General features: G+C 51.0%; 1 protein-coding gene across 1 annotated transcript; it reads left to right on the forward strand.

The window, feature by feature from the left end:
* Window positions 1-712: 712 nt before the first annotated feature.
* On the forward strand, window positions 713-9,448 carry MAP2K2 (mitogen-activated protein kinase kinase 2; the record flags this gene model as incomplete). The annotated part of the gene is made up of 10 exons (XM_010183790.1): window positions 713-923; window positions 2,281-2,427; window positions 3,016-3,093; window positions 3,518-3,569; window positions 3,665-3,789; window positions 5,043-5,256; window positions 6,105-6,169; window positions 7,057-7,118; window positions 7,805-7,850; window positions 9,245-9,448. Coding segments are annotated over 10 exons (1,111 nt in total), but the record flags the coding sequence as incomplete, so codon positions are not given.
* Between the last annotated feature and the right edge of the window lie 1,094 nt (window positions 9,449-10,542).

Genomic DNA, 10,542 nt, shown 5'->3' on the forward strand with positions numbered 1-10,542 from the left:
GGCAGTGTTAGGAAGAGGTAAAGCATTGCACAGGGGTGCTGGGTTAGAAAGGATCGAGTGAGACTGTCGCAAACCATCATCCTAGATGTGGGTGGCAGGGGAAGAAGGGGATGGGTGGGCAGGCAACAAATGGGAGAGAGCAGCTGGAGCCTGCATGGGCAATGGGAGCTCAGCAGCAGGTGCTGGGGAAGCACAGACCGCCTCTTTGTGCTCGAGAGTAGTGGGTCTGGGGGTGGCAGGGGTAGTGTAACAGAGCAGGGGGTTGCTGGATGCCGTGGAAAGCCCGTTTTATGTTTCACAGTGAAACCCAAGCTTGGTTTCCCATGTCGGGAGAGGTTGCTGGTGCCGCTGTTCTCTCCAGGCTGAGCTGTGCTGCCTCTTTAAGAGCTGAAGGATTTTCCCCACTCCTTGGCTCTCCCAAAACAGCTGACTGCACTAAAGCTCCTCTCCAGAGGAGATGTGCGTGTTGGGCAGATATTGCACCATGGGTCTCACTGTCTGTGTGACCCTGTCAGCACTGGAGCTGAGCTCTGCCTCTCTCTAGAGCTTTGCTTTAGTCTTGCTGCTGTATCAGGGGATGAGTACGTGTTGGATGATCATTTTCAGTTATTTTCCTCCACTTTGCTAAAAAGCCAAACCAAAACAAACCCTCTGTCTCTGCCACTGCCCTTACAGTCTCCTGACTGTCCCTCTTGTCTCCTCTCCTCTCAAGGGCAAACCTGGTGGACCTTCAGAAGAAGCTTGAGGAACTGGAGCTGGATGAACAGCAGAAGAAGCGCCTGGAAGCTTTCCTCACGCAGAAAGCCAAAGTTGGCGAGCTGAAGGACGATGACTTTGAGAGGATTTCTGAATTGGGGGCTGGCAATGGCGGTGTGGTCACCAAAGTGCAGCACAAACCCTCAGGACTCATTATGGCACGGAAGGTAATGGGGGAGCGGGCTCTGGTGTGGTGCTGGAATGTGTCCGGTACTCACCCTGGCTCTGGGAGAGCAGTTTTGGTTAGTAGCTCCCATCTGCGCCCTTCCCAAATCGCTGGGGTTGAGACTGAGGTCCTGGCTGCTCTCAGCTGGGTTTTAGGTGGAGCCTCTCCCACTTCATCCCTGAGCTGCTCTGCCTGTCTCCAAGTCTTCCCCTAGGAGAGGCCACATTCTCTGTGACAACTCCCTGTGTGAATACATAAGTTTATTCTTTTTCCAGTGAAACTGTTTTTCATGAACTGAGCTAAACTGGATAGAAGCAGGATCCTAGGTCATGGCTAGTGAGGACTGGAAATGACAGGTGGAGGAACGGATTGGGCACAGGCACATTCCTTGCCCCTTGCCACCCACTTCACAGATGCCCAAGGTAGACCCAAGCAGCAGAACTTACGGGTGACATCTTTTACTGTAATGCCTACAGAAAAGTAGGAGATGCTTCTCTTGCCTGTGCAAAAAGGCAGTGCTCGGTGAGAGCAGTGCAACCGCTTGTCTGTAGGCCGGCTTCTTGAAAGCCTCTGGTCTCAGAATCCTCTGGTTGGGATGGTTTAGTGGGTTTCATGAGCAAATCTGCTTCTTGAGGTGACTTAATTCAGAGCTGAGCTCTCAGAGTCTTCCAGGGTGTTTGATCTGGGAGCACTGAGTGTTGCTGAGTATTTTTGAGATTGTTGGGAGCTCTGTGTTCAGAAGCTGAAGCAAAGGCAAGGCAGTCCTTCCTGCAGAGATCGGCCTTGGTAGGTTTGTGGGAAGGGCAGACGTCCCTGGGATTGGGTGTCCTAGAGCTTACAGTATCAGTAGCTCTTTTCTGACCTGCCATCATATTTTCTAATCTTTGACTTCCCTACCTGCAGCTGTGTTACCTAACTCTACGTGGAGCCCAAGGAATAAAGCAACTGCACTTTCACATGCATAATCTTCATGGGTTTTTTTTTTTACTTTCTGTGGTTTCCTTGATATCAGAGCACCTCTTCTTACAACACCTACAGAACTTGTGAAAATGTTCCCATCTGCTGAGTCAGAGCTGCATCAAACTTCTGACTTGTCTTTCCGCTCTGTATCCTGGGTGATCTCCGTGTGTTACGTGGCTGGCGGTTGCTTCAGTCGCTAACAGGGCTCTACATCTCCTTTTATCCTTAGTGTTAGTCTGCAAATGGTAAAAACTCTGTGCCAAAGCAGAGCTTCCCCTGAAGATGGTTGTTTTTTTTTTTTTAAATTATTCTTCCCAGCACTCAGACCTTTCTCACATGGGTTCTGTAAGTTTTTTCCAGGTGTTACACCTTGAATATTTTTTTTTCTTTCTTGGCAGCTGATTCATTTAGAAATCAAACCGGCCATCAGGAATCAGATTATCCGAGAGCTGCAGGTGCTGCATGAGTGTAATTCCCCTTATATAGTGGGTTTCTATGGAGCCTTCTACAGCGATGGAGAGATTTCCATCTGCATGGAGCACATGGTGAGTCCCCATTCCTCCTCTAGACTACTCTAAATTGCATCTCCATGAGACATGAAATTGCTGGTGAAATGGGTTAGTGTGCTGGCGGCTGCAATGGCTCCTTGCTCTGGCTGCAGCAAGGCTGCTGTGCTCCTGGTTGGAGCTGCACGCTCCTGCTTAGGCATTGAAATGACAGAGAGGTCGACTTTTTGGAAAGCGGAAGCAGAGGTTTGGGGGTTGGCCAAACGGAAATGTTGTAAACCTGCCGCTCTACAGCGCTTGCTGTGAAGTGCAGTGTGTATTTTCTGTTGTCTCTGGAGGAGAACAGTGTTGTCGCTCTTCCAGATCAACGCTGACAACATCATCTTTGCATTTACCACTGATGAAAAGGAAGCTAAGAACCAGTAGCAAGAAGTAGAGCTGATGGAAGATAGCATTAAAATAGTTTTCAGTGTGAAGCTGGAGCTCTGATCACCAGATACATCTTTTTTCTTTTCTTTTTTTTTTTCCCCTGTAAAAGGAGTGTGTTCGATGCCGAGTTGTTCCAGAGCTGCTCTGTTTTCCTGCTGGGGATTGGCACGTTGGTCATTTTGGTGTTCTTTATTTTAGGATGGCGGCTCTTTGGATCAAGTGTTGAAAGAAGCCAAAAGAATTCCAGAGGAGATCTTGGGGAAAGTCAGTATAGCGGTGAGTTACAGTGGTTTTTCAGGCCTCCAGGAAGGATTTACTGGGCACAGTTTGGGAATAAAGCTTGTGTTGCCTCTAGGAAGCTTTCTTTGTTTCCCCATACAAACTTTCCTGTCCTGATTTAAAGCAAGAGGCAATGGTGTGCGTGAGAGGGGAGGGGGAAAGCATGTTCCACTCACCATAGCTCCATCCACTGGAGTTGCACTGACTTCTGAAGAAAGTTTGGGAGAAGCTTTCTCGGGCAGTTAACCCAAGATCTGTGATTGACTTGGTGATAAATTGCAACCCCTGAAACACCTATGGGGCAGCTTTCCTCAGCCAGCTGCAGCGTGGCAGCCCCCAGAGTTTATGCAACATGTCCTGGTGAAGAGAAAGTGCTTTTTTTCCCAGCTCCGATCTCATCCTGCCTTTGGTTTCCCTCTAGGTTCTGAGAGGCTTGGCGTATCTGAGAGAAAAGCACCAAATCATGCACAGAGGTGAGAGGAGGAACCTAAAAATAACTGCCTGCAGTACTGGAGCCCTGTATTTTACCTAGAGCTTCGTTTATGCTCTTCTCTCTTGCTGTTGTCAGATGTGAAGCCTTCTAACATCCTGGTTAATTCTCGAGGGGAGATTAAGCTGTGTGATTTTGGAGTCAGCGGTCAACTCATTGACTCCATGGCAAACTCTTTTGTGGGAACTCGGTCCTACATGTCTGTAAGTTCCTTTCAGCTTTTTGTCTGGGTTTTTTCTTTTTTTTTCACAATTTGGGATCAACACAGCTCTTACAGAATTAGCGTGTAGCATCCGATTCACTCACAGTTTTGCTCTGTTTCCGTCCTCATCTGGACTGCTTGTGGTGCACATGGAAGTGCAGAAACTTGCAGAGAAAGATGTTTCAGATCCTACTAATACTTCTATGTTATTTTCATGAGTGTTTGTGGGTTCAAAACCACCTTCTCTTTCTGTATGCAAAGCTCTCTCTGAGAAACTGGGTGCAGAGGGGACATGGATGCTGATACAGGCACCATCTCTACTGCTTGGACCATGTGTGCTTGCTGGCAAAACGGGGGTAAAACCAGTGCAGGTGGAGGCTAATGGGAAATTAAAGCCAAACTGGAGTCAGCCAGTGCAAGAGAACTACAGAAAGAGCTGATTGTGCCTCTCCTTTAAATGAGAATCATCATCAGTGTTGGCTCAACTGCAGATAAGAGGGTGCCTGTGATGGTAACATTACCTCCTTGCTGGCTCCGAGCCCCCAGGTCCTGCTGGCTGGAGGTCAGAAGGTGGGTGGGGGGCTTTGCCCTGCACCATGTGTGGTCATGGCTGGGAACGCGTGGTGGGTTGTTAGGGGAGCTGTCAGACTGCACTTCTGGGCTTAGGTCTGAGCTGCTCTCACATTTTGGGAATGGTTATTCAAGTACAGTTATAGTTAGACAGTGGCTATTTAAAAATAATATCTCCTGTGCACTCAGCGACTGGGTCTGCACAGCTGACTCAAAGCTGCCAGTATGGATGACTTGCATTTGATTCAAATTCTTTAATATATTTTTTTATTCTTTTTGTTTCAATTGTAAGAGCACAGAGTGGACTTTCTGCTCCTCAAATTCCTCTTGAATATTAACAAGAATGAGCAGCAAAAGAAAAATTCATAACTAGATGGAGTTCATTAGATCTCAGCATACAGAGAAACATCTGGACTCCTAAGTTTAAGCAGCTGCAAATGCTGCTCAGCTGTAGCTGTTGATGAACTGCAAAAAAAGTACTTGATGTTTGCACATGATCTTTCTTTTGCATCCGCTTTGCACGTGACCCCTTTGGGACAGTCCTTTCCCTTGAGGGGTGGAGAGCTGAGCTGGAGAGGCCGTCGGGATATCAAGTCTCATCTATTTAATTTCAGTTTGTGACATTTATGACTTTGCATATTGATTTTCTTTCTCAACCTGCATTTCTGTGGTCTTTCCTTCCAGCCTGAGCGGTTGCAGGGCACTCACTACTCGGTCCAGTCTGACATCTGGAGCATGGGGCTGTCGTTAGTGGAGCTGTCTATCGGAAGGTACCCAATCCCCCCGCCAGACTCCAAGGAACTGGAAGCAATATTTGGCCGTCCTGTGGTGGACGGGGCAGAGGGAGAGTCTCACAGCATCTCGCCGCGGGCCAGGCCCCCAGGACGCCCCGTCAGTGGTAGGGGCTGTCGTATGCATTGGAAACAACACGCAGACGTGGGGGAGAAGGGATTGGGTTGTGTTTTGTGTGGCTGGGTTAGCCAAAGGTCGCTTTGGATGAGGTTGTGGTGGGGAGGTGAGTACTTCTAGGGAGGACCCTCTCTGCAGAGCATGTCAGTGCTCCAGCAAACTCCACTCTTAATTCCTAATGAGCACAGAAGGAAATTTGGTTTGCATGGGGAGGTGAGGAGATTGCTCTCAGGATGCCACCCAGGGTCTATTAAGATTTAGAAGAGCTCAGTTTATTTGCCTTTAGACCCTACTGTGTCCTATGAGAAGGCTCAAGCCATGCAGCAAAGCACCTCCATGCTGGGGATGATATGGACTGCTGGGATGTGGACCTGTTGGAGGAGATGCTTTGAGGGACACTGCTATCACAGCTTGTGCTGCCAACGAGGTTCCTTTCAAGCTAGAGACAGCTTTTGGGAAGAGCTTTGCTGGGAGCTCTCGTAGACGTACCAAACCAGCACAGAGGTTTGAAAGGGGCTCTGCTTGAGCCATTTGCTTGGAAGCAGAAGGCTCTAGAAGTGTTGCCAGCCTGCCACAGCAGATAGTCTGATACTCTCCAAGTGCTCCAGGCTAAGAAATAAATCTGCACTATAGGCACGGTGAAAGAAATCGGAAATTTTGGAATGCACTTTGGTTTTCTTCTTGTTATTTTTTTTAACTGCAAGTCAGCTCTCAAGTGGGTTGCCTCTGCCTCTCCCAGCAAAAGTCCCCCAGCACATGTGCTTTTCACACGAAATGAAGCCCTTCGCTGTCCCTGAATGGCCTCTCACCACTGTTTTTGTCATCTTAACCACGCAGGCCATGGGATGGACAGCCGGCCTGCGATGGCCATCTTTGAACTGCTGGATTATATAGTTAATGAGGTGGGTATATCTTTGCCATTGCTCTGATGGGGCTTCCCTGAGGTACCACAGTTTCGTGTCCACTCCACTAAGCCAGGGTGGGCTCCAAAACCTTTGCTTGAACAGAAGCTTTTTGATAGAGCCTCTCTGAGTTGCAATGATGTCCTTTCCTTCTCTGTTCCCTGCTTCCTTTTTCCATATGTTTGTATCACAAAAAGCATCTCTTGTTTTGGAATAAGGCTCTGCAGGGGGAAGTTTGTAATACCCTTGAAAGAGGAGAGCAGTGAGGGGAGCTCTTGGCTGTAATGACCTGTTCCTTCTGCAACCAGCCATTTCCTCCTAGAGGAACACACACACTCCTCCCTAGATCAGCAAGGGTCAAATTCTGTGCATATGCTGAGGTTGTGCGCATTTTCTCAGTGAAAGCCCTTTGAATGCGGGTGACTGGTGCTAAAATCCCAGGTTCTGCCAGACTTTCAAGGTGGGGTCCCTCCCACTGTCAGGGGGAAGGAGCAGCTTCCCCTTTCAAGGTGATAGGAGTTGACCCCCAATTATAATTTCTGGAACAGCTTCGTCCACCGTAGGTGTTGCCAGAGCTGAGATTTGCAAGGTTGGATCCAGAATTGCGACGCTGCAGTTTCAGTCTCCCAGCTTTGGCAGTGGTTCAGCGTGGGGTCCCCCCAGCTGCGCACGGTGCTGGGGCAGCAGTCTGCTGCCAGCCGGGCCACGTGCTGCCAGGGTAAGACATGGCAGGGAGCAGGTCCCTGGTTGTGAAGGGCAGCTTGGAGGAGGGGGACAGCTGTAGAGCACAGTTTTTCTGCAGCTTATTAAAGCCTGTACGTGACACGCTGCTTTTTGACCCGTTGACACACAGTGATGCAGGAAAACCCTTCTCCTTTTCTCTGCAGCCACCTCCCAAGCTGCCGAACGGCGTTTTCACACAAGATTTCCAGGAGTTTGTAAATAAATGGTAAGGATTTAATCTTTGGGCTGAAGGTGGAGGCCTGTATGTACTCCCTGACAGCTCTGCAGGCTGCTGCTCCACCCAAAATGTTCAGCATAATGCAATATTCTCTGTGCTTTGTAGGTGATCTCTCCCTGGCTGCAGTGCGATCCCACGTTGTGCTGGGAACTCCTGCCCTGGGAGGTGTTGGAATCAAAGCAGTTTATTTGTGGTGATGCTTTGCAGTATCACAGCACCTTCTTAAATAGGAGCGTGGCAGGGGGATGGTGGAGCAGATTGCTGGGGCTGTGAGTCACCCCGCAGCCTCGCAGGCACCAGGCATACACCATCGACTTCCAGACCTTCTGACATGGTTGGGGGACACCTGAAGATGCTGCTGCAGCCCCCACTAAATCACAGAGATTGGACATTACAGAAATCCCTAATCCCTGCCAAGCACTAGGTCCTTTTCTCTATTTCCAAGGCACAGTTTATCCACACGCTCGAGGAAAAGATGGATCCTACAGCTCTCCCTAGGAGCTGGGCTGCTGGAGACGAAGCTTTTTGAGCCTTTTTCATGCTGCCAGGCTCCTGGGGAAAGCAGCCAGGAGCCCAAGTGGTTTTCAGTGAAGCTGGAGACCTTTCCAGCCAGATAACCAGTTTCCCACAAGAAATGTCTCAGCGTTGGTTTTGCTCTCTTCTTCTCATTTCAGCTTAATTAAAAATCCAGCAGAACGGGCAGATCTGAAGATGCTGATGGTAAGTAGGGAGAGCAATTTTCATCTTGCAGTGGGGTGGCACCAGATCTTCAAGCTGCTGCCCCATCCCTCCGTGCCTCTCTTGCTCAAAAGGCTGGAAACTCCCAGGCTGAACATAACATGAGCCAAGTCGAGCCCGGGAGAGGGAGTGACTCACCTTTGATTCAAAGGCAGTGATGGTATCTAGCCTGTGCGGAGCCTGGGATGGGAAACACCCAGTTGACCCACGTCTGCCGAGGTGCCTGGGACAAACCTTTGCCTCCTGAGCTGGGCAGATAAATCCAAATATACTGGCTGAATATGATCTGGCAGTGTGCGCTCACAGCCCAGAAAGACAACCGTATCCTGGGCTGCATTGCAAGGAGTGTGGTCAGCCGGGTGAGGAAGGGGTATCTTCTTCTCTGGTGAGACCCCACCTGCAGTGCTGTGTCCAGCTTCAGGGTCCCCAGCATTAGAAGGCCATGGAGCTGTTGTAATGGGTCCAGAGGAGGCCATCAAGATTATTTGGGGGCTGGAGCACCTCTGCTATGGAGACAGCTGAGAGAGTTGGGGTTAGTCAGCCTAGAAACGAGAAGGCTGCAGGGAAACCTTAGAGCAGTCTTAAAGGGGGGCTACATACAGGAAGGCTGGGGAGGGGCTCTTTATCAGGGAGTGTAGTGATAGGACGAGGGGTAAAGGTTTTAAACTGGAAGAGGGGAGATTTAGATGAGACATTAGGAAGGAATGCCTCACTGTGAGGGTGGTGAGCACTGGACCAGGTTGCCCAGAGACGCTGTGGGTGCCCCATCCTTGGCAGGGCCCAAGGCCAGGTTGGACAGGGCTTGGAGCAGCCTGGGCTGGTGGAGGTGTCCCTGTCCATGGAGGGTTGGACTGGGGGAGCTCTAAAGTCCCTTTCAATCCAAACCATTCTGTCAGCCCAGTTTAACTCTGGTGACCTTGGCATTGTGCTGAGCCCCTGAGCTATGTCCAGGTGCTCCCATGCAGCCCTTGCAGAGGTGGTGGCCTGTGTCCCTGTGCCCTTGTGTGAAGGTGTCCTGTGCTGCTTCATTACTTTCTGCCCCTGAGGTAGCAAGATTTTCTGTCGAGGACCAGGAGGAGCGCAGCCACTGCAGCCCTGTGCTCTGCCTGCCTGTGCAGAACAGCGTGTGCAGGGGCTCTGCTCTCCTTTAAATCTTCCTTTCTCCCGTGCCTGTGTGTCCACAACATGGATTAAAATCCCAGCCAGAGGGCTGCAAGGAGCAAATACTTTCTCAAAATCTACTTTCACTGCCTGAGAGCAGCCTGTGCTGTAGCACTGAGATCTGCTCTCCAGAATCTAGCCCACAGCATGGACTTGGGGCTGGGTTTTGGGGAGCAGCCAGCAACGCTCCTAACCCTGTACCCCTTTGCTTTCAGAGTCACACCTTCATCAAGCGCTCCGAAGTGGAGGAGGTGGATTTCGCCGGCTGGCTGTGCAAAACGCTGCGATTGAACCAACCCAGCACGCCCACCCGTGCTGCCATGTGAGGGCCGAGCCGACTGCCCGGTGTCCGTACATCTGCCTCTGTCACCATTTCTGCGCCTTCCGTCAATGACAGAACTGCCCCCCTTCCTCCTCCCCGGCCCCTTCTCGCCTCGCGTCCCAGCGGCAAAGCACCATCCCCTCGGAAGCGTCTTTATCGGCCGCCCCCTGGCCAAAGCGGGGTTGGTTTCTTTTGATGTCGGGGTGTTCCAGGCCTCTGCTCCAGCTCTGGAGCTCCTGACACTTGGGAAATGTGGTGCTGCTTATGTTAATTTTTTTCTTTTTTTTTTTCGGAAACATGTTCTTCATTTGGGTTAAAAAAAAGCGAGAAAAGAAAATAATCGTGTGTGTGCACGTTTGCGTGTGTGTGTGTGTGAGATGGTGCCAAGGGATGGGAATGAGCAGAGGCTTCACCTCCCTGGTGTTCAGATGGGCTTTGGGGTGGAGAAATCGGTGACACTGGGAATGGAGAAACCTCTGGGGTGGCCCAAAACAGCGTCACAATCCTGCCTGCGATGACCAAGGACGAGGTGGGCACCCGCTGAGGCAGGCAGGCACTCTGCAGGATGATTTATGAAGAGCATAGCGGTGAGCTCCCCCCAAGCCCCTTTGTGGGTGGAGAATTTGTATTTTCCTTGTTTTCTTTTTAAAGGGTTGCTTTAAAGCCTGTCCTTGTCACGCACTGGATGTTTAGCGAAGGGGCTTGGGCTGCTGAGCGTAGGCCGAGCTCTTGGCTCGAATCGGGTGGGAGCTGTGGGGGGAGGACATGAGCGGCTCCCCTGGGACTGTGGCTCCATGGCAAACCTGGCCTTTCCTTCCAGCGCAGAGGGGGGGTCCAATCCTGCCCCCGCCATCTCGTGGGGATGGGGAAGGGGGAAACCCCTCCAGGCCACAGGTTTCCCTGTCTGGCCCATTCACCATCCCATTGTGGCTGTGGCAGTGCCCCAGGGCTCCCTGTAGGCCCCCCCAGACACCCCCATTCCCCTTGGTCAGGAGTGCAATGTCCCTAGGCTGGGTGTTGCAAGGAGGGTTTCAACTTCTCTGCCAAGATCCGCGTTGTCCCAAGGTTTTGCAAAGGCCACCTCAGCGTGGCCATGTCTGATGGTCTCTCCCTGTGTCTCCTCCCACCCAAGCAGGACTCTGCAGCCCCCCCAAGGTCCTACAGTGGCTGGGACCCCCCCCGCCGTGAGGG

Source organism: Mesitornis unicolor, unplaced genomic scaffold, assembly GCF_000695765.1.
Source record: "Mesitornis unicolor isolate BGI_N332 unplaced genomic scaffold, ASM69576v1 scaffold26394, whole genome shotgun sequence".
Taxonomy (NCBI): Eukaryota; Metazoa; Chordata; class Aves; order Mesitornithiformes; family Mesitornithidae; genus Mesitornis; species Mesitornis unicolor.